The 23,910-nt window shown below is 37.4% G+C and overlaps 1 protein-coding gene and 2 long non-coding RNA genes across 3 annotated transcripts; 2 read left to right on the forward strand and 1 right to left on the reverse strand.

Moving 5' to 3' along the window:
* Positions 1-2,519: 2,519 nt before the first annotated feature.
* Positions 2,520-4,503, reverse strand: LOC113346966 (isoflavone 2'-hydroxylase-like). The gene is made up of 3 exons (XM_026590530.1): positions 3,565-4,503; positions 3,293-3,326; positions 2,520-2,575 (listed from the first exon to the last, which is right to left on the reverse strand). Exons 1-3 carry the CDS (start codon positions 4,486-4,488, stop codon positions 2,520-2,522), a joined length of 1,014 nt encoding a protein of 337 aa, XP_026446315.1. The 5' UTR covers positions 4,489-4,503.
* A 3,734-nt stretch (positions 4,504-8,237) lies between these two features.
* LOC113293189 lies at positions 8,238-9,898 on the forward strand. Its single transcript, XR_003332112.1, has 3 exons — positions 8,238-8,787; positions 9,523-9,631; positions 9,772-9,898. It is a non-coding gene; the product is annotated as an uncharacterized LOC113293189 (long non-coding RNA).
* Positions 9,899-10,166: 268 nt separating this feature from the next.
* LOC113293196 lies at positions 10,167-12,041 on the forward strand. Its single transcript, XR_003332115.1, has 3 exons — positions 10,167-11,452; positions 11,524-11,595; positions 11,765-12,041. It is a non-coding gene; the product is annotated as an uncharacterized LOC113293196 (long non-coding RNA).
* Positions 12,042-23,910: the final 11,869 nt, after the last annotated feature.

The following is a 23,910-nucleotide window of genomic DNA, read 5'->3' on the forward strand; positions in this document are numbered from 1 at the left end:
AACTAATTTTTGGTTTGAAAATGAATTTTGTTATTTGAATGGAGATTAGGGTTTGTTATTTGAATGAATTTTGTTAGGTTATACTAAAAGTAAAGTTTGTGACTGTACCGATAATGATGTTGCAATATCTACTGTCAATGGGTATGAACAGGAGAATCTGAGAGCACTGTCTATTTACCTTGAGCTACTATTTCATGAGCTTACTTGCTTGACCACACTTCTATATCAAAGACTACAATATTTCTCTATATACAGATCAATTGACTTAATCTCTTAGAATGTGTTTTCCTTGTTGTGTTCATTTACCTAATGTGTTAAATATGTTAGCAGATGGCTTCAAGTACTGAGGGACCTTCTATTCCTGTTGACGATCCTGATGAGAGCATGGCTACAGTTAACCCGGCAACCGTCGAGAGCATATCTACAGCTACACCATCATCTCTGGTTGAAGTTTCAAAGCCTTCGAAAGCTTCTGGTAAGAAGCAATCAAACTGCTGGCAACATTTTGATAAGCGTTTTGATCTTAAGCCACCTAAAGTTCAGTGCAAGCATTGTAAAAGGAAGTTTTCATGGGGTAAAAACGATATAGGGGGTTCTAACTCTCATGGAACAACAAACATGAACAACCATATAAAGCAAAGAAGGTGTCCTAACTACACTCCACCTGGACAACAGCAGTTAGCCTTTCAAGTAAGTGATAATGGTGAGACTCGTTCCGTTGTGAATCACTCGTTTGACCAAGATGCATGCAGAGCAGCCCTCACCAGAATGATCATCAAAGATGAATTACCTTTTATGTTTGTACAGCGTGAAGGCTTCTTAGAATTTTGTCATCAACTAGAACCTAGGTTTGATGTTCCTTCTCGTTTTACTGAAGCTAAAGACTGCATGAAGATGTATTTAAGTGAGTACCATAAATTGAAAGCTGAATTTAAAAAGTATGGTAGTAGGTTATGTCTCACCACTGATACATGGACTTCAGTTACAAACATGAGCTACATGGTGTTGACAGGTCATTATATTGATGAGAAATGGGTGTTAAAGAAGAAGATATTGAATTTCTGTCCAGTTACGGAACTGGTCTGGAATTAGGTAAAACAGTTGCATCTTGTCTTTTACAGTGGGGGATTGAAAGGGTATTCACTTTGACGGTTGATAATATTAGTTCTAACAATGAAGCAGTTGCTTATTTTTCCAAGAGAGTTGTGGGTTGGAAGGCTGCAATTTTGGGAGGAGAGCACATGCATCTTAGATGTGCAACACATATCCTTGCCTTAGTGGTTAAAGACGGTATGGATTTGTATAATGAATATATTTCTAGGATACGCGAGGCCGTTAAGTTCGTTAGAGGATCAGCAGAAAGATTGAAGAAGTTTAAAGAATGCGCTGAACAACGGAAGATTAACATCACCAAATTTCTTAGCTTGGATTGCGAGACTAGATGGAATTCTACTTACCATATGTTGAGTGCAGCTGAAAAATATGAGGAGGCCTTCTACCAATTTGAAGAACTAGGGTATGCGGATAAATTTCTTAATCCCCCTCGACCACCAACAAGAGGTAAAACAAACGTACCAGCAGTACCAGCAGTTCCTAAGGTATGGCCCGTTGCTTCTGATTGGGAAACAGCTCGTGCATTTGTTAGATTTCTAAAAACTTTCTATGATGCTACATTGAAATTTTCTGGATCAACTTATGTCACGTCTAATTTATTCCTCGACGAAGTAATTTGTATTAATGACGTATTGCAAGAATGGGTTAAGAATGGTAATGTGTTATTGTCTGACATGGCTGACTGGATGGTTCTTAAATATGAAAAGTATTGGGCAGTGGATAAAATCAACAAAATGTTATACACTGCTGTGTTGCTTGACCCACGACGCAAGGAAGCCTATCTTAGATTTGCTTTGACAGAGTTACTGAAAGAGAATCATGTTACAGTTGACCACGAGGTCCATGAGATGATGACTGCAGTGAAACTTATTTTAACAAATATGTTTGAGGAGTATGCACTGTTATATAAAGGGGATGATACGGATTCAAGACCAACAGCTTCATTACAGACTTCTCGTTCACCAGAACCTCAGAATCCGATCAACAGATTTGTTGAGTCTGAAAAACATCAAGAAATAGTGGAGGGAAAAACAGAGCTGGATATGTATTTCTCAGAGAAAAGAGAGGATTTTAATCCACAATTCGATATTCTGAATTGGTGGAAGGTTAACTCTTCCAAGTATAAGATCTTGTCCATGATAGCTCGAGACGTGCTTGCTATGCAAGTATCAACAGTAGCTTCAAAATCAGCTTTCTCCACGGGTGGTCGTGTTCTTAATGAGTTTCGAAGTTCCATGCTGCCAAAAACAGTCCAAGCACTGATCTGTGCTCAAAATTGGCTTCTAGATAAACCAATCAATCTCGAGGAGCTGATAGAAGCGGTTGAAAAAATTGACTTAAGGTAAATCTCAAACCTTGCTTCCTTTGTTTTTGCATCTTTCTCTTTGTGATCAGCCTTGCACTAATTAAGTTGATTTCTCAAACCTTGCTATATTTTGAAGTGATGCTACAACTTTGGGGCCTATGGGGCATAACTTTTTGTGTGCAAATGTGACCTGATCAGTTCATTATAGGGTCTGCGGGCATAAATTTCTATTAGTCTCCTTGGAATTTTACTAGTCATAATCAATCTTAAAACTTTGGCTTGTTGTTCCTCAATGTCGATTGGGTCTGCGGTCTAGTTGTGATCAGCCCTTTTAAATGGTCTTTACTAACCAATGCTGATTGGTTTTTGTTTCTTCTTGTTTATTGATGCCTTATATCTGTTTGTGACATTGGTTCCTTCGGCTTATGATATATCAAATCAAATTAGGAACTTATGATCATAATGATGCCTAAATTTAGTGTTTACTGATTATCTATAACTCCTCATTTTACAGATGCGGCAGAAATCTTGCAGGAAATTCCAGACATATCTATCATGGATTGAATAAACTAATACTCGAATCCAAGGTCTCTTTTTCAGTTTTTGGCATCAGAGATTCATATGGCTTTGCACCAGACTTGTTGCATTTGAATTAGTACTCTTTTGTGTTAACTGTTAACTATCTTATGTCCTTTGTTGCTTTTGAATTACTGAATTAGTACTCTTTTGCTTTTGAATTACTGAATTAGTACTCTTTCTGTACTTAGTTTTTTTTTTGATGTCTTGTGATCAAATCCGCGGTTAATCCGCAACCGGCCCGCAAAATCCGCTGATCCGCAGAGGGCAAATCCGCGGGTGATTGGGCCGGGTGACCCCTAATCCGCAACCGTCCGTTGCTCACCCCTACCTGCAATGAAACAAAAGAACCATTCCCATCAAATGAGTGAAGGCCCATCAAAACCAGATACCTCCCATGGGTTTTGTATAAGCAGACCCACCATCACAAACACACAACTTTTCAACAACATGAAAACTTAGAATTAGAAAAGAGCTTTTGACTCCAAATTTAGAAAGTTGATTTATGTTTTGACTCTTGACCATGCAGTAAAATGTACATATAATTTAGAAGTTTGATGAACAATTACCCCAATGATGCCTTTGACAACTTCGTGAGTGTAAGTTTCTGGTTCATCTTTTTGTAGAGACATGAGAACTTCGATCAACGACTTATGCTCGGTTTCTGCTTTGCTAGTACTGCTTTTTAGATTCTCCTGTATCAACTCATCCAAAAACGCATCTTTATTTTTCTTCACTTGCTTTAACTTCTTCTCAGTACCTTGATAGTCAATCCATTGTAAAACAGGTAAAAAATCAACCATGTGAACCAACGTTTTAGGAAGAAAACTCTCTCTAACCAAACTATCAAAAATCCATTTCTTATCTCCATCATACCTCTTTCCACTTACCATCTTCATGATTATATTGAACCCTAAGTCGAAAAACATAGACTTCAAGTCTACCTCATGGAACATATCTAAGGAAGAGGATGACAAACTTCTTTGGTAAAGTTGGTGCATCATATATTGAACTTCTTCGTTACGAATTATAGATGTCGTTTGAAGACTACCAGAAGAGAAAATATCCATGTTCATGACTCGACGAAGGTTTCTCCAGTTTGGTCCATACGATGACCATTCGACAGTTTTATAGTTGTAACCTAGATGTTTTGCAGCAACAACAGGAGGGCGGTTAGCGAAAATGATGTCGTTTTTCGTGAGACATTCTTCGACGGATGAAGGAGAACTAAGAGCTAGAACAGATTGAGAACCGAAACGGAGAAGTAAAACGGGTCCGTAACGGTCAGAAAGATCTTTTAGAGCTCTGTTTAAGGGTTTGTTGATGAGATGAAGGTGGCCTATGATGGGAAGAGCCGGAGGAGTTGGTGGCGTGTTTTTGGTGCTTTTCTTAGAGAAAAGATTGGAGATGAGGAGTATGGAAACGAAAAGAAGAAGATAGTAGCAGTAGTAATTTGAGACAGGGAAGAAATCGAAAATCATCTTCATAGCCATGAGTAAGGTGTATAACTACTGGATGTGTAAATTGTTTGTGACATCTTCAAGAATATAGGGAGCTATATATAGTGGTTGCAAAGTTTATCATCAAGTTGTAAATGGTACCAGTTTTGTCCCTACCAAGAAAAAAGGAAGGACTTTGTGACTTGTGTGTATCAGATGGCATGTTTTCTTTTGTTCAGTCAAATGTCTTACTCTTAAAATTCAATCAAAAAAAAGTACTAAGTTGTCAGGATGAATGCCAAATCGCAAATACAGGTGAAATGGGGTAAAGTGTCAACTGTAGATTATTCAGACGTATTGTGGACGGTGTACAAAGATAGCACTCTAATCTGCGGTTAGGCGACCACCTGTGCTAACAGTTAAACTACATGATTATCCAAAATCAACTTACTCGCGACTCTTTTGGCTAAAACTGTAGCATCATATGCAAAAACCGGATAATCAACTTGATTATTATAACATGATAATGGAATCGATACCGATACAGTTTTGGATGATTAACGGAAGAAGAAAAAAACTTGTGGAGAACAAGAAGAAAGAAATATTAGAACAGACATGTCTAAATTTTTTATTAAAAAGTTTTGATGACAGACACTGAGGATGGATTTAAAGATCTAGTGTGATATATTTTCTTCCTCTTCGGATATGTCTTTACTTTGATCTCATTCCGACGTAGTTCAAAAGTGATTCAGTAAAATGCCAAGGCAGGGGATAAAATGGATAAGCTTAAGAAGTGAGAAACTATAGTCCACTAATTATGGACAAGTAGCAAAATGACAAAGATTAATATCGTAATCAACAACTAGTTCAAGCTAAACTGATGTTGTCTTGATATCTTATCTCAAATTTACCTGACAATACACCTATCACATTGCAAATTACCAAGATAGAGATTGAAAGAATGATGTGATTGTGGTGGGGGAGATAAGAGTGTCAAGTTGTGTACATAAATCCCTCTACTATTAGTCCGTGACTGCTAGATTTATCTAGCTACCAGTTGGATTTGCGTTATTATAGTGAATCTATGGATCATGGCAGTATGGATGGACTAGTTTGTTTTCCAGAGAAATAAAGGGAATGCATTTGTGGTTCGTTTTGTTTTTGATTTTGATTTTGAAATCAATTGGTTGTTAAATGGTACGTGTTTAATTAACCATGTTGGAATTTTGTGAATGAGAATCCCGTGAGTTGTTCTTTGCTTTCCTCACTTTGATGTGATTTGTCTGCCTCTTACTTCTATGTATCTCCCTGTTCCATTTGTTGAGCAATCAATGTCACTGTGTATTCACCGTCTTGGCTGATATATATAAAGGAATCAGCTTTGCTAACCGACTTTACTGCATCAAATTCACCAACAAAAATTCTATTTGATCCGCCGAAAAAAACAACGGCAAAACCACTCCAAACCACTCCTCACGAACTTTCAATGGACCCCACCATAAGTGGTCCCCCGTTGTCCTCCGACGGGGCCTATCGGGACCCACCGAAAAAAATTGTGAGAGCTTTTCCAAATGTGGTTTTTGTGTTGTTTAGACACTCGGTCTTTTTAGAACCACTGATTCACCAAATCCATGTACACCACTATGTGCACCATCTTACCGCTAGATAAGAGTGGTGAACTATTTCAGACAATATAGCTATTGCTCATGAGATCATACACAATATGAGATCCAAAAGAGGGAAAAAAAGGAAATTCAAGAACTATGGGAATCAAAATTGATATGGCAAAAGCTTTTGACGTGTTGATTGGACATTCCTAATATCCATAATGAAGAAGATTGGCTTCAATGATCAGTGGTACAGTAAAATTATGCAGTGTATCTCAACTTCCACATATGCTATTCTGATCAATGGCTCTCCTGATAAGTTCTTCAAATCTTCCAGAGGCTTAAGACAAGGTGACCCCCTTCACCCTATCTCTTTCTGTTCTGCATGGAATCCCTCTCAAGAACTCTTATTCATACTGAGGAGTTGGGCATCATACATGGAATAAAGATATGCAAAGCAGCACCATCTATCAACCATCTGCTTTTTGCTGATGACTGCATGATCTTTTGTAAAGACAACTTAACAGAAGCTCAAAACATAATGAATATCCTCCAGATATTTGGGAACTTCTCTGGGCAACTTATAAACTTCAACAAATATGGAGTTTTCTTCAGCAAGAACACAAATCCAAGCCTCATCCCTCAAATCAGTAACTCTATGGGGGTCCAACTTCTTCAGTTAGATGATAAATACCTTGGTTCACCTCTCTTCACTCATAGAAGAAAAATAACTTCTTTCAAGCCTGGTGTTGAAAAGCTGAAACTTAGACTTTCTAGCTGGAAAAATGTGCCACTGAATCCTACAGGAAAAGAAGTGCTTATCAAATCTGTAACATCCTCTGTTTGTATCTACCAAATGAACTGTTTCAAGATTCCCAAGAAGACCTGCAAAGACATCAACAATCTACAAAGAGATTTCTTCTGGGGAAAAAACTTAGAAAACCCCACTGGCTACTACCCCAAAGCTTGGACTGCAGTTTGTAAACCAAAAGAGATGGGAGGTCTAGGCTTCATGAATATGGAATTGTTCAACAGCTCTATGATAACCAAAATTGGTTGGAGACTTGAGAAGTATAAGGACTATCTCTAGTACAAACTCATGGATGCAAAATATCTAAATGGCAGAAATGTACTCAACATGGACATTCATTCAAAAGATGGTGACTCCTGGATATGGAAAGGAATTCTAGAAGGCATTAGCAACATTCAACAACACTGTATCTGGAGGAATGGGAATGGGAGAAAAATCAAAATTTGGGAAGGCATCTGGATACCAGGAACTTCTACAAGACTCCATAAACCCCAACAATGTCCACATCAAATGGAATATGTTGAATCTCTACTCCTACCAAATGGCAATTGGAATGAAAACCTAGTGCATGAATACTTCTGCAACAATACTGCTCAAGAGATTCTTATATTGCAAACTGACCCACAAGAGGAGGATAAGTTAATATGGAAGCTAAACAACACAGGAACTTTTTCTGTCAAAGAGCTATATAAAGTAAAGATTGACACTCTGTACAGCAATAATACTCAATCCGGAAACTGGGAGGAAATATGGCATTTGGAGGTGGCCCCAATAATCAGTATCTTTATCTGGAAATGTGTCCATGGGTTTCTACCCACTAATGCTAAAATAGCTAGCATACTACACTACATTGACCCTCTATGTACTGTGTGCAATAGTGGGGAACAAGAAACCATGACACATATGTTCCTAAACTGCCTTGCTGCTCAGTCAGTATGGCAAGAAATCCTTGGTTCTCATAATTCTCATTTTGATAACACCACTATATCACTACACCAAATTCCCGGAATCGTAACAGAAATTCGTAACGGTTATCCCGTTACGAATTTCCCTTTACAAACGCACAAAGGTTTGTAAGAGGCCATAGCCGTTACTAATTTTTAAAAACTCGTAACAGAGTCTAGCCGTTACGAAATTTTTTTAGGCGTGCCAATCACACGCTTGGTCACACATGGGTCGTAACACTTGGAATTGGTGTGTGTGGCATTCACATGCGTGCTTTCTACCCTTCCATCTGCACCGTCTATGCCCAAACTGATATCTCTATCCTTTATTCTATTCTCGAGATGCATCTAAAACCCTAGATTTTATACCCACTCCACATTACTATCTCTTATCTCTTTCTCTCTGCCTCATCGTCCCTCTTCCTCTCTTTCATTGTTCCTCTTCATCTCTCTCGATCTCTCAGAAGAAACAGGGTCGAAGAGAAACTCATTTCTCTTCTTCTTGTTCTTCTTCTTCTTCGATGTTCTTCGTTTTTTCTCTTCCCAACTGCTTCTTTTTCACTGTTCTTCGTTTTTTTTTCTTCTCAAAAGCATGGACTGAGAAATCGTTCATATCAATTAAGAAGAAATCTGGAGAAGTAAATGGATCAGGAAGGTGTTACTGAGGGTGTGAATTTGATTTTGGTTAGGGTTCTTATTGATTGAAGAAAGACGAATCAGTAAGAAATAAAATTAGGGTTTCTGGAGTTTGTATTGAGTTTGTGCAAAATTGAAGGAGGTATTGGTGGATTGAATAACAGAAGAAGGAGATGGTGGAGATGTATTAACTCGGCTTATAAAGGCTAGGGTGAATCAGAGAGAGGAAGTTAGGGTTTGGAAAATTATTTAAGATGAGGTCGATGGCTAGGGTTTAAAGTGATGATGCAGAAGCTCAATTGAGGCAAAACAAGGAATCAAGATCAAGTAATTCATTCTAGGAATTTTATTTAAGGTAAACTTTCTTTACCTAATAGAAATCTGTTATGTTCTGTGAATTATGATTGTGTTTATCATCTGTTCATTTAAGCATTACTGTGAATATGTGATAGCTATAATTTAGATATTATGAACCATGAATTCCATGACTACTATAAAGGAGAGTTAGTGTTTGTGTTAATTTTTAGAAACAACAAAGAAATTGAATCTTCTGTGAGAAATGAAGTTGTTGAACTATGGTTTTTGTGGTGTTGAATTCAAAATCTCAGATGATGGGGTTTTCTTTCATTTCTGGTTAGAATTAGGATATGGGTTTGTTGGTGGTTTGTGAGAGATGCAGTTGAAGATGGTTACTGGTGCTAAGTGGTTCAATGCCTGGAGAAACTAGAGGTGTTGCTGTATTGAGGGTTACTGCAATGAGTCGATTGATTAAGGAGATTTTGATGCTTGAAGTTGGTAATGAAATAGTGGTGATTATGAGCAATTACAAATAAGAAGGTTAGAGTTATGTTGTTCATGGTACTGATGGTCTCGGGAACAAAAACTTTCCTCCACCTTTAGGAAAGGAAATTGAACAGTCAGCTGTCAATTATCTTGTCGAACAAGCAAATCAGTACTCTGGAGAAGTTACCGTGGTTGCACTTGGACCACTTACTAATATTGCCTTGGTCAGTTAGTATATATTTAAGCATTGATCCTTTAGGCGAGTTTGTTTATGATATTTCCTAATTTGATATCCATGTCGATACAGGTTATTGAGCAAGATCCCGATTTTGCAAAAAAGATAGGACAAATTGTTCTTCTTGACGGTGCTTTTTTTTTTTGTGAATGGGAACATGAATCCTGCCTCTGAGGCTAATGTATGTGGCTCCATATCTTTTGCAGCTTTATATGCAAGTCCTCGACTTACAACCTGTTTTTGCTGCCACCTTCAAAGCCAGCACTATCCTCTCTATGTATTCTCAAATTCTTTTTTCCGTTTGTGAATTGTGATGACCAGATCTTTGGTGATCCAGATGCTGTTGATATTGTATTCACGAGTGGAGATGACGTTGTAGCTATACACTAAGGGTGTCGTAAGAGTTCAGACAAGAGGTATAATGAGGGGTGCCACAGTTTTCTATAACACCGTCAAAAGGTAAAGACTGCTTCTCTCTTATAATTCTAAGAACACATAAGTATTGTTTTTATAGAATTATTTTTTCATTGGGTCGGTAAATTATGCATTTTAACCTCAAATCATGGTTGACACTGCCCAGCAAATAATGAAGCGAGCGCTCCCATTTTAACTCTTTAGCAGTTTACGTAATACCAAATTCTTGTAAAGGTGAACTGAAATCATATGTCGAATGTCTTGTTTGCTACTTTCTAATAATGTCCATATGAACCAGGTTTATGGAAGAGACAGGGTGGTCAGGTAAGCCAACAGTTAAGGTGGCTGTTATTATTGATGCTCCCATAGTGCTTAAGCTGGTCATGGATCGCCTAATTAACTCCTAGCTTGTGATTCACAAAGGAAAACAACCAACAACAATGTGGTTGGGCTGTCTGATCACTGATGTTTCTCTCTTTTTCAATTATCATTGCGTTCGTCTTTCATATTGAAAAAGCTCGTTGAATCCTTAACTCTTACTATGTATTTTGTGGCTCATTTTTTCTGTACGTTCTGCAGAGCTTCTGAAAGATCTCATGGTAAATTGAGAAATCTGGGTTACACATTGTAAATTTCGTCAAATCAAGAACAACCATAATTGAAAATTGACTTCTCTAAACTCGATTTTTTTGATTTGTTACTTTATGTCGAATTTTAAGAATTTGTGTATGATTTGGTGGTTACGGTGTGGTGATGGTGTTGTACGGTAGTGGTGGTGGTCAACGACTCACAGTCGGTAGATTTTGATTATGATTTTGGTGGTGATTCTGGTTATGATTTGGCAGTGGTGGTGAAATTAAAACACGGAGGTGGTGATTCTGGTGAAGGAAGAGAGTGTTGATTTTGGTTAATGTTTGATTTACATGGAGGGTTAGTCTGATCATCACAAAATTGTTGCCTAGAATTTCTCCGTAGTGGAAATTGTTTAAGTCTCTTGAGAATGTCTAATTTCTCTTAAAGGTGCACATGTGCGTTATGGAGTAGGAGACTGGTCATTTCTTCGATGTCGTGAGTATATGGCTAAGGCAAGTGACATATACTTCTACTAAAGACCTTTCATTTGCATTATGTACTTGCTGTTGGTCTAGAAAACATCATGGAACTGTGGGACACGTATTGACTTCCAGAGTAGACCACAGTATGTGAAGATACAACAAGATGACTAGAGTATGGACAAGTTCTACCATTAGATTTCCTGGTAAGTGAACTGCAGTGGGGCTGGCATCAACTTGTGTACCTGCTAGATTTCCTGGTAAGTACTTTACTTGTACACTTGCTAGATTCCCTTCTATACTTATAGCTAGAGAACATACTCTTATGCAGTTGTGCAAGAAATTCATAACTTCCAGTTTTTGTATGTCATCTCTTCTTGTTTTTGCTTACTTTCAACGTTTAAGTTCCAGAGTAGACCACAGTATGTGAAGATACAACAAGATGACTAGAGTATGGACAAGTTCTACCATTAGATTTCCTGGTAAGTGAACTGCAGTGGGGCTGGCATCAACTTGTGTACCTGCTAGATTTCCTGGTAAGTACTTTACTTGTATACTTGCTAGATTCCCTTCTATACTTATAGCTAGAGAACATACTCTTATGCAGTTGTGCAAGAAATTCCTGGTAAGTGAACTGCAGTGGGGCTGGCATCAACTTGTGTACCTGCTAGATTTCCTGGTAAGTACTTTACTTGTATACTTGCTAGATTCCCTTCTATACTTATAGCTAGAGAACATACTCCTATGCAGTTGTGCAAGAAATTCATAACTTCTCCAGTTTTTGTATGTCATCTCTTCTTGTTTTTGCTTACTTTCAACGTTTAAGTTTAAAGTTTTTGTGTTCGCAGGTTATTTGAATGATGCTCTTTCTGATCGGAAAGGCTGGAGAACAAAGCAGTGATAAGGTGCATTAGCAGCTGCAAGTTTTGTAAGTTTCTATGTAGGAAGTTAGTAAGTTTCTATGTATTCCCTTAGAAATTTGGAACTTACTAAGTTTTTATGTATTCCCTTAGAGTTTGATACTTAACCAAAAAAAATTGGTACTTGAGGAAAAATTGGTACTTGAGGAATTTGTGTACTTTTTTGGCATGAATTGGTTGAATGTAATATGAATTGATTATTGAATGTGATATGAATTGATTGTTGAATGTGGATGATGGATGGCAAGAAAGGTGTATGCAGGTTAATATAAATTCTGGCTTATTTCCGGCAGAAAAATTACTGCCGGTCAGCCTTGACCTGGTCAAAATTGGTCAATAGTCAAGGTTGACTGGCAGTAATTTTTCCCTGTTACAAAAAAGTTCGTAATGGCTTAACTGTTAAAATCTGCCACGTAGTAACGGCTGTAAGCTGTTACAAAATGCCATGTAGTAACGGCTCCACAGCGTTACAACAGTGGTGTTACAAATAAAATTCGTAAAGGCCTGTAGCTGTAACCACGTGGTAAATTCGTAATGGCTCACACCTGTTACGAGGGCCGTTACAAGCCAAATTCGTAATGCAAAACCGTTACGAAAATTTGTAATACCCTCTTTTCAAACAGGTAGCAGCCGTTACAACCCGTTTTAGTAACGGCTTACGAATCGCAGAATTTGGTGTAGTGTATTCATAGATTGGCTAAATTCCTGGTTTCAGACTGGAATGGCCAATAAAGACTGCATCATCTTTGCCACCACATGCTGGTATATCTGAAAAGCCAGATGTGATTGGATCTTCAAACAAGTTGAGCCAAATGCCGCAGTTACTGCTATGCGCATTACTCAACACCTCTGCAACCATAATAGAATTCATCACATGCCAGAGCATATTATGAATGATTTCGCTCTTTTACCCGAGGAAAGCGATTCAACTATGAACCACAATATCACTACTTATGATATGGATGTGCATGGATCAACAGTTTATGGAAAAACTATCAAGATCTGCACTCTACAAGACCCTGAGAGCTTACTTTATTATACTGCTCTGACTATGGTAGGTTTTGCAGGAAACATCATTGGAACCAAAAGATATCCAGGATATTGTGGATCTTGGGGATCAACAGGAGGAACGGAACTAACCTTCCAATGGGCGAAAGAAATGCAGCATACCAACATAGAGATATCTGCCGAATCAATGGAAGTCCTAACTCGTTTCAAGTTACTATACCACGAAGCAGTCAAAGGAAGATTTCATCTAAGCTACTATGAAAGAAACAAACACAAGGAGGATAGTAATGTTATCGATATCATACCAGTAACTTTTGTTTTATTAAGACTCACTCTTATCCATAGTCTTCAAAATATGGATACATTTATTTTTTACCTCTATTTTGTAAGAACAATGCTGGCAGGATGGGTAGACCAATCCCTGCAACCATCTTGTATCAGTCTTAGGTGCTTTTTTCCTGGCCATAAGTTTTTTATAAAAAAAAAGAAGAGTGGTGAACTCTTTTTGAAATGGTGGGTGGGTATCACAAGAGAAACCATATGTGACCAAAGAATGATTGTGGTGTGTGGATTTGCTCTAGAAATCTTGATGTATATAAAAGTATTTTCGCTATAGCACGAGGCCACGAAAAATGGGCGCAGTTCGTTGATTTACTTTTCATTCAGACGCCACGAAAAAAATACGGAAAATGGGTCATTTGTACAAATATTTTTAAAACATGGTTCTAATGGACAAGTAAAATTTGTATGGGTGAAATGGACACCAAAAAAATAGCAAGAATGAAACTGAATTCATCCTGGCTTAAATTTAAAAAAGAGCGAGATGAAACTGGATGCATCCTGATGTAAATTAAAAATAAGAAAAAATATTTGAAAACGAGTAGGATGAAACTGTTTACATCCTGTCTATTTTTACATTCTCGTTCATTTAAACAATATCAAATTTTACATGTTTTTTTCATTCAGGAATTGTTGATTTTGGTCTTTTTAACCAATTTTGTGAAAAAATAGGATGAGCATGTGAGAATAATGTCAAGTTTACTATGTGAGAAAATTCTATGTTAGAAATGTTTTGATATTCTTTAGAAGCTTCCAAAATTGCGTTTGAATACGAAAAAAAGAAAAAAATATATAATGGAAAGTATTCTACGTTAACAGGAAAGTGGGGATTCTTAAGGAAGTGTCTAGCTTCATATGTATACTCGAAATCTTCTCGTGAACTCTAAAGAAAAAAGATCCGTACATCAAATGAAAATATAAAAGCAAAAGGCAAAAACTTAAGTAAGTGCTACGCCGCTTGCATTAACAACCAGATTTTTTAAGTGGAAAGTATATATAAAAGAATGGGGGTAAAGCCTCAAAAGCAGCAGCATGCTGCGTTTACATTAGAAAGTACGTGTTGTTGCATGTTTCAATTTCAATTAGATCATCTAATAGTGGGACAGGGGGAGAGGGAGTAGTAGTTTAACTAGATTTACATGTGATGCCGTGGGAGATGCAATGTCTTGACAAGTGGGATAGTACTTACCTAAATCTAATTGTGAGCCAATTTGCACCAACCATATGGTTCTGTGTCATTACATGAGCCGCCAGAAGTCGTGTTACGTCTAAAAACTCATTTAGAATCGTCTTAGTTAATGCCAATTAATGTTTGGGTCCTGGTGGCAGAAGACAAGGGGCCATTCACCAAATGACTCGGAGAAACCCCTATAAATTTCAAGTCAAAGAATGCGTCGGCTTAACTAGCTAAGGAGACATGTTTTGTTTGACAAATTGGGGCAGGTGTCACTCTTGATTTGATTTCCTTCTGAAAATAACATATCAATATTCTATTCGGACTTTGTTGCTAGCGTATATGGTTTGTCAAACTACATAATTTTACGTTAGATGTTTTTGTTCGTAGCAATATTTGTTGGGATCTTACGACAATTAACAACACGTTAGATGTATCAAAATAATATGTAAATAACTGAATGTAAACAACTCTACCGAAACAACTTGACGAGGGTAGAATAACATGTTCAACAAATTGTCCTTAGCATATTAGTTCACGGATATACTCGAGATGAGTAATGCTAAACTCCTCATAGCGAAGATGTGTTCAGGATAAGACTGCACGATATAACTTGAGTTAACACACCGCAAGTTACCCACTCTTGAACTTAGCAACAGAGATTGGAAGTGAACACACCGCGAAAGATAAAACAAGAAGATGATAAAAAAGAAGAGTCGCATCTGATGTGTTTTTAAAACAGATTTTCTAGTAGTATTTATAGGATTACTTGTAAATTAAGTTAGATTTAGGTTTCCGTTTAAAACAACTTTCTTGTAGAACAAATCAAAAACGAAAAAGGAATTCTCCTATAAATAAAACACTTAAGAAAATTAGTTTTGGAATTAATTTCCTAAAGAAAAAACTAGCAAAAATAATATCGACTAGACACACGACTTGGTGTATGGTGTACGCGCACAAATTATGGGTTGGGACATGTATATTTCGCCCCACCCGCTTCACCCTCGTTTGTCAATATATCCTTATGGATATGATTATATAGTGGTACTCCTTCTCAAGTATACCCAATGTGGGACTAAAGAGATTCATTCACTCAAACAAATGAGCGAGTATCCATATAACCCTTAGGTCCTAAGATCAAACCACACCAACACCAAACATTTAAACTTAAAAACTCATTTTTCTCCAACAATCCCCCATGTAAATGAAATCTCGGAAAAAACGAAAAAAATCAGAATAAGGAAAATACCATTTAGGCAAAGGTGTCCATGAGGTCTTGAACCCTTTCTTAGTGAGAAGTTACCGGAACTACTTGCTAGACAGCGAACGTAGTCTTGAACTACTAGCGTCTGGTGCAATTCGCGACAACAACCACACATGATATCCTCCTGGCGTTGCTAAGTTCGTGCCGCTTTGTCCAGTTTGGCCCTGGACATATCTTGTTTCGCAGAATACTCTAGAGAATCGGCTCCATTCTCATAGGAAGTGACCCCACTTGCTCATTCAGATAGGTGATTTCCATCAAGAGTATTTACTGCTACACCTCACTTCAATCTTAAATTGAAATTGTAGAACTCATTAAGACTTACAAGTCATCCTCCACATGCAGTCGCACTATCACATCTACACCATAGTGAAGGGACAGAGAATGGAATTCTCTGATTGTGTATATCTTTACCCACCAAAAATTAGTAGTCTCATTCGAAACCTCGATCTTGGGATCTCCAGTCAGCAAGGTTGAGTATCCTTCATGGCAAGTTTTAATTATTGAGCCTAAGCCCCATCCCCCTCGATGCTTTACTAACTATCTCCTTAGACTAACCATTCGTCAAAGGGTCCGCGATATTCTCCTTGGACCTTGTCCAATCTATGGAAATAACACCTATTGAGATGAGTTTTCTCAAGGAACTATGTCTTCTATATATGTATATGTATAGACTTCCCATTGTAGAAGCTATTCTTAGCTCTAACTATTGCAGCTCTGTTGTCACAGTGTATAAATATAGCTGGCACATGCCTATGCCTTCTAAAAAGTTTCTTAGCCATTTAGCCTCCTCTCCTGATTTATCAAACACAATAAACTTCGATTCCGTAGTGGAACGAGATATACATAAGATGTTGTCATCTTCTTCTTTTACAAAGAATTAAATAGTTTCACGTACTCTGAGACTTCCTCACCAACATCTCTATCAATACCTGAATCACCTTCATCATCATCAGAAAGTTCATCCAACTGTTCTTCTAGGCGTGTTTCCCAATCAACAGTTTATACATCAAGAGAATGTTTAGATATTGACTTAGGTGTGACACTTCTTTCAGGTGAATCCAAGCTTTCAGAATCATCTGGTAATTTCTGAACTGGTACGTTATTAGAGATAGACTCATCCATAATAATCAGATTGCTACAAACACAGACTTATGAAGTCTTAGCGTGTTTGCCTGCTCTAATACCAATTGAAAAAGCAGGGGTCTAACAACCACACCCAATGTTTATTTCGGCAATTTGTATGGACTAACTCCAATATCAAGAGAATCAACTAGACAGTCACACAAAATCAAGGAAATACATCCAAGAGTTATGTCTCTGTTTCTCAATGTAATCATCAAATCAAACATATATGAATTCGTGAGACTGATTATTATGAGAAACAACTTGAACGGTACCAAAGACCAATGTTCAAGTGTCAATCAATTTCAATCAACAACCAAAAGTTGGAACTACGTACAACCTATGATATTTCAATTATATAAACAAATATAATGCGGAAAAGAAATAACACAGAAACCAGAAATTTTGTTAACACGGAAACCGAAAATGCATAAAAACCCCGGGACCTAGTCTAGATTTTAACACCACACTGTATTAAGTCGCTACAGACACTGCCTACTACAAGTTAACTTCGGACTGGTATGTAGTTGAGCCCTAACCAAGTCTCACATCGATTAAGGTACAGTCACGTTCCATACTCCTCTGAATCCCGCAGGACTCTACGCACTTGATTCCCTTAGCTGATCTCACCCAAAACTAAGAGTTGTTATGACCCAAAGTCGAACACTTTATAAACAAATCTGTCTCCCGCAGAAAAGTCTATTCTGATAGATAAATCTGTCTCCCACAAAAATACCTATGAAGTTTTGTTTCGTCTTTTGATAAATCAAGGTGAACATGAACCAATTTATAATTCGGTTTTATATTCCCGAAGAACAACCTAGAAATATCAATCACCTCACAATAACTTAATTATATGGTAGTAGAACAAGTTATTGCGGAATCAAAAAGAATGAGAGGAAGAGCTCTGTGATTACTTTTTATCTTAACTATCAGAGATAAATCTTAGAGAAGATAGTACTCAATACGATATAACAAGTAAAACAAAACACGCAACTACAAAGAAATAATTGGGTCTGGCTTCAGAATCCCAATGAAATCTTTAAGTCGTTAACCTATAATGGTTTTAGGAAAAATCTAGGTTAAAGGATAATCGACTCTAGTACGCAACTAGTATGACACAGGAGTTGTGGGGATTAGGTCTTCAAATCAGGGTTTGATAGGTTTAAAACAAAGCAGTCAAAATTCACCGTCAGATGAAAACCTGATTTAAGATTTAAACTTGGTTCGACAGTTCGCAAACCGGTTTGCATACTGTCGTTTTGGACCTAACTCGGGTAGAACCGTTCGCATACTGGTATGCAAACTTGGTCCCCAGACTTTGACAGTTAGAACCGTTCGCCTACTGGTATACAAACTTGGTTCCCGGACCTGAATCATACTACAACAATTTTCATACTGGTATGCATGTTGTGTTATATCCAGACAATGGTTATTTGTTCTAAACTCCCATTTCAATCATTGAAACATCCTTAGAAGATGACAATAGATGTCTCACACAAACTATTAGCTTATAAGTAACTTTCAAATGATCGAATGATCAATACGAAACATTCTGAGTCTACATCAAATGACTGCCGCACACAAATCAGGTAAGATGTTTCAAGGAAATTTTCACATGATCATCTTTTGACTCATTATTTAATTTCCAACAAATAAATTGTTTTCCAACTAAACTCTTCAAGAATAATGATGAACGTAGTCAAAGCAAAAAGCTTTCCAATACATATTTCGAGAAACATATAAGCGAGTTAAACTCAACTCGAAATATCAAATGTGTATAATGTAAAACTCTATATAGCTGTACGACTTAGTCTCATTAGGAGACATAATATAATAGACTTCTGAGTGATAGATAAGTTTTAGTCTCGACATACCTTTTATAGATGAAGTTCCTCTAAGCTCTCCTCAGTAGATCTTCGTCTTCAATCGATGAACGTCGTGAAGCCTAAAGCTCAACTACACATTATATCCTAATCCGAGACATAGCTATAAGTATACTAGAAATCAAGACTTATAGTTTTGATAACCTAAACTTGAAAAACAAACTTGAGATAGCGACGCTTGCGAGTTCGACCGAGCAGTTGCTCTCAATCATTGTAATACAGTATCATAGTATCATTACACATCATCAAAGTTCAATTGTATCACAACTTTGACAATAATACTACGGTGATATGTATCACTCCCCCTTAGTTAATATTTCATCTCACAATGAAAACCACTCCCCATTACATAATGATCCGTAAACTATATGTATGTAGTGTGAACTACAAAATAATTCTCCCCCTTTTTGTCAATATTGGCAAAGGTACGAAAGTTAGCGGGATCATAATTAAATTCTCAAACAGATTATTCATGACTAAAAAAGAACATATCAACTTTGTTTCGATGATTTCACATAGTCGAAACTTAGTGTATTCATCAAGGAGTTTATAAAGATATAAGATAACTCCTATAATATTCCACAACCGCATCCCCCACAAATATTTGGCAATTAAGTATAAGTTCAATTAAGAACTCTCCCCCATAAATGTCATTCCCGAAAGAACAACAAGAAAAAAAGGATTTATTTGGACATTAACAAATTACATGAAACATGAATTTATTAATCCACGAGAGACCTTATTGATTAATTTAATCGGAAATGTGATTAATGATTTTTGATGGGGTTGTAGTAAATAGGATTTGTTTCAGATTTGTGAAGGAAATGGAATTTTTAGATTTAATAAAAATATATATACAAAAATATTAACAATGGGTGAGAGGTACTGGGACTAATGATTCGGCCAATCTTCATAAAATAGGGCTCAATGAATTATTCTCGACAATAATCGCTCAAAACATAAGTTATATGGACTCTTATTTTGCCAAAGTAGATTCTCAAAAAATTGATTGTAAATGTTTAGCATGGAACATCAAATCACCTAAGCTAAGCATGACCCATCTAATCAAATAACAACCAATTTTATCAAATCATATTTCAATTAATTTTTAATGCAAAAGTCTTAAAAAGAATTAATAAAATTACCCATGTATGAAGCTCGGCCTCCTCCATCGTCCCAGTGTTGGGTTTTAGCTCATCATCGCAAACATACTCTCAAAATATTTAATAATGGCTCAAAAATGGTTTACAATGGTGAAAAATGGAGAAAATCGGGAAACTGCAACGTTTATAAGAGTTACAGACTCCACTATCACAGAACGATAAAAAGGAAGTGTTGCGAATAACTGCTGCAAATGAAGGAAAACTACGACCGTTATTAAACGACTGTCTTGGAAAGTTCATTCTTCATGTTCTTCATCTTCATCACGAACAACAGCAGCAGCAGAGAGAATTCGTGATTCTTCCTCTGCAGCTTCCTCTCTTCTCCTCCCAACTCTCGACCCCTGGCTCACTTCAATTGTACGTGTATTTATAGTGAATTGAGGCCAAAAATCCGACCATTGATTGCGTATATACTCTCTTTAATTCGATTATTCCTCGCTGCCAAAAATAGAGAATAATTGCCATTTAAAGAATTTTCTCACGTCAACTTGCTTCCTGCACGCTCCCATTCGACTTATTCACGCCTCAACACTCTTCCAACGCCACCAGAACTCCCCCATGTACACAAGAACTTCAATTTTGCTCGTGTTACAGTACACGTGCTCTGTTTTGGGTGTGTGAATCATACCGAAAATTACAGCCAAATTTGATCGATCATGTCACCCATACTATGTTCCTTAACCTGTATCACATCTCTATACCAAATTTCAGCCATTGAATCGACCCAGAACCCCTTCATTTTAACGATCGAAATTCTGCCAGAACTGTTTAGAAATTTCCCGCCAAAATCGTTTCAAATGGGGAAGAAACTGGTAGTCCCCTATCCAGAGTAGGGGTGCGAATAGCAGCTGCCTTGGGGGTGACTGGTAGGCTTCTAAAAGGTCCTACAAATTAATACCGCAAGTGCACGGTGTCGAGGTGTAGAACAATGCAAATACGGGTCGATCCACAGAGACAAGGTGTGTGTGAGTTGAAGTTTCCTAGATAGTTCTGAGCTAGTGACAGTGAAGCAAAGGGACAAAGGCAATGAGCCTAAGGCAGTGAAGTAAAGAGCCAAAGAAACAAAGTAAAACAGTTGCAGTGAGGCAGTGAGGGAAAGAAACAGTGACTTTAGGCTTAATCACTAAGGCTTTTGATTCCACCTCTAACCTATGCTAAGTCAATTTTCAATGCTAACTCATGTTCTTGCCCCTTGTTTAGATATTAGTGAGATTCTAGCCTCAGCTAACTATCTAGATAGCAGTGGAGGTTCGAGCCTACTGCTTATCAAAGAGGTGGTTTTAAGAGAAGGATTAGGGTCACTAAGTTAAGTCTAGTCCTTGTAGTAATTGGGGCTCTCACACTGCAACTACCCGCAGATAAGCCACTTAGATGATTAAACCTTCCTAAAGGATAATCTAATTACAGCTAAAATGTTCTTCCATAGCACTAACTGTCTGATTAGAGCACAACTAGTCTAAGGTTTGAACAATAAACATTAATCATGAGCTGCAGCACCATCAATCACAGGGTTATCCTAACTACAATGTATGCTTGACATACAATGTGAGAGCAATGTGATGAAATGCTTAAATTATAACTGTCCTACACAGTTTCAGAACACAAGAACATTGTCTACACATTGACCAACTAGCATGAGCATGGAAGCTTCATCTCAACCTTAGCAAGTGATAAATTAAAACATGATGAATATGTGAAAATAAAACTGAATTTGAAAGTGAACCAAAAACAGAACATGAACAATTGAGGAACTGGCTAGTCCAGTCCTCTTGGTGGTGCACTGGCTAATCCAGGCATACCCACAACAGCACCAAACACCTTCTATTTATACCCAATTTACATAATTAGGGTTCATACACCAAATTCCCAAAAATACCCAAATACAGTTGAAATTAGGGTTTGTTGAATCTTACCCATACTTCTCTGATTTGCTTCATAGCCTTCGACCCATTCTTCTGCTTCCTCCCATGCTTCTTTGGTGCGAGTTGGTGCCCTAATCCTTACCCCTACTCCAACTAATATTAACCTAATTCTTCACTGAGAGGAGAAGGTGAAGATGTAGGCTGATAATAGGTGGATAGAAGAGTGATGGTGATGTGTGAGGGTTTATTTACTCGAGCTTTGCTCGAGTTGGTGGAGGAAGTAAGAGAAGGTGGTGGGAATGGTGGTGCGGCAGGGTATGGTGGTGTTGCAGAGGGTGAGGGAGAAAGAGAAGAAGTCGATGGAAAATGGATTGGGGTGCGTTTGTTTTGGGTATAGGGTATTTGGTACTCGGGTGTTGAGCGGGTTTAGCAATTGTTGATGAACAGCGAGGATGCGACGTTGGATGCGAAGATGATGGGTCGATCTAACGGCGAGACAGAAGGAAGCGAGGAGCGACCGTTGGATGCGGAAGTACAATGAAACTGACGGCTCAAGATGGAGTTAGGTGCTGTAGTGTTTGACAGGAGCTTCAGACTTCGATGCACGACGATGAAGCGACCGTAGGATGAATCTGTGGATCCAATCTGACGGCTACGAGCTTAGGCAGGCTTTGGGCTTGGTCTTGGACTTAGGTTAGAGTTTGGGCTTAGACAATTTTGAGCCCACTTCTTCTTTAAGAACAAATTCTTCCTTCCAAGCCCACTTCTAGTTGATCCGGCTCTTGCAAACATCATTCTTCGCTGCCTTTCTGCGGGAGTCTTTGCCGTTTTTTTTTGCTCTTTTCGCTCAACAATTCATCCAAGTTTTATTTAGTACCTAAAAATACAAAATTAATTAATAAAAATATTTATTCTTGAAAACAATGAAAATACAGAATATGGGATAAAATGTAGAATTAATGCACAGAAGATGAGTTAAATGCCAAGAAAAATATATAGAAATATGCACTTTTTAGCACTCATCAAATACCCCCAAACCTGAATTTTACTTGTCCTCAAGTAAAACAAAACTAAGAAAATCCTACCTATACCACTGTCGCTGGTCTCTCGAATGCATTTAGCGTATGCACTAAGCCTTTTAAACCACTAAGTGTCCCTAGTGGACGAGTGAAGTCTCGTGAAGGTTTGCTTAGAACGTACCTACAAAGTTCTAGGACAAAATATAAGCTCATATTCCATGAAATGTGACATGTGCAAGACAGTTTAAGCTCACAGTAAAATGGAGATGTCAATCTAGCTATCTAAGGCACAATCCTAGCACTGATAACAAATAAAGACATGTGATAAGAGTGTAAAGTGTATCTACACATGTTTCTAGAATGACCTGAAGTTATGACTACTAACCACCAAGAGATAGTTTTTAGGCTAAGAACCGAATTCTAAGCCAAGCTAGCTGTCCGGCTTTACGAGAATTGTGAATGTTCACCCAATGAGTTGGTGATATTTCAGTTTACTCGCGTTATACATCGATGGCTGCACCCTCCTTGCTTATTACAAGACTATTTACAACAAAAAGATGACTCTTTACATGACTCTTATTTACATTGATTACTCTCTTTTATTTTTGGAACAAGAGAGAACTATTGTCTTTAACATGACAAAACATGGAATAAATACTTGATTTTTTTTTCTTTTTTTCTTTTTTTTGATTTTTTGATTTTTCTGAATTTTATTTTATTTTTTCTTTTTTTTTTTTTTTTGAAGAAATAACTTTGATCTTTACAACATAGTGACACTTTTGATACATGAACAAAAAGAAAAACATAATTACATGACTCTTAGCAAGAGGTGGCCCTTATCGAATGCATCCGGTCAAATTCTATGGTTGCTTTTCTTAACGTATCCTCCAACTTCTATCCCAGCCAACCAAAGAACAAGCTAGTCAAGTCTCATTCAGTATTCTAAAGTGATTGGCAATCTAACTTCCTATCAAACACCTTGAAGATCGAGGCTATACATGTATTGGTAGATCGTGCGCGTGCAAGTTTCTTATCACATGTGAATTGTGCTAGAATCAGGGTGCCTAAATATCTAGACTAAGAATCCTAAAATTTACATATTTGCACAAGAGTCAACATTTCAAGGTAAATGAGCTCCATTTTTATGATTTTTTTTTTTTTGGAATTTTTAATTTTTTCAAAAAGAAGGAGTTCTTGTTTTCAATTATGGCATATTATCGTATCTACTTTACCC

This window comes from Papaver somniferum, chromosome 1, assembly GCF_003573695.1.
Source record: "Papaver somniferum cultivar HN1 chromosome 1, ASM357369v1, whole genome shotgun sequence".
NCBI lineage: Eukaryota > Viridiplantae > Streptophyta > Magnoliopsida > Ranunculales > Papaveraceae > Papaver > Papaver somniferum.

Coding starts and splice junctions, on each gene's coding strand:
- LOC113346966 (XM_026590530.1), bottom strand. CDS start 4,488: ATGGCTATGAAGATGATTTTCGATTTCTTCCCTGTCTCAAATTACTAC. Junction 3,327..3,564: donor TTGTCAAAGGCATCATTGGG/GTAATTGTTCAT, acceptor GTTTCATTGCAG/GTAGGGGTGAGCAACGGACG. Junction 2,576..3,292: donor CGGACGGTTGCGGATTAGGG/GTCACCCGGCCC, acceptor TATGCCCCATAG/GCCCCAAAGTTGTAGCATCA.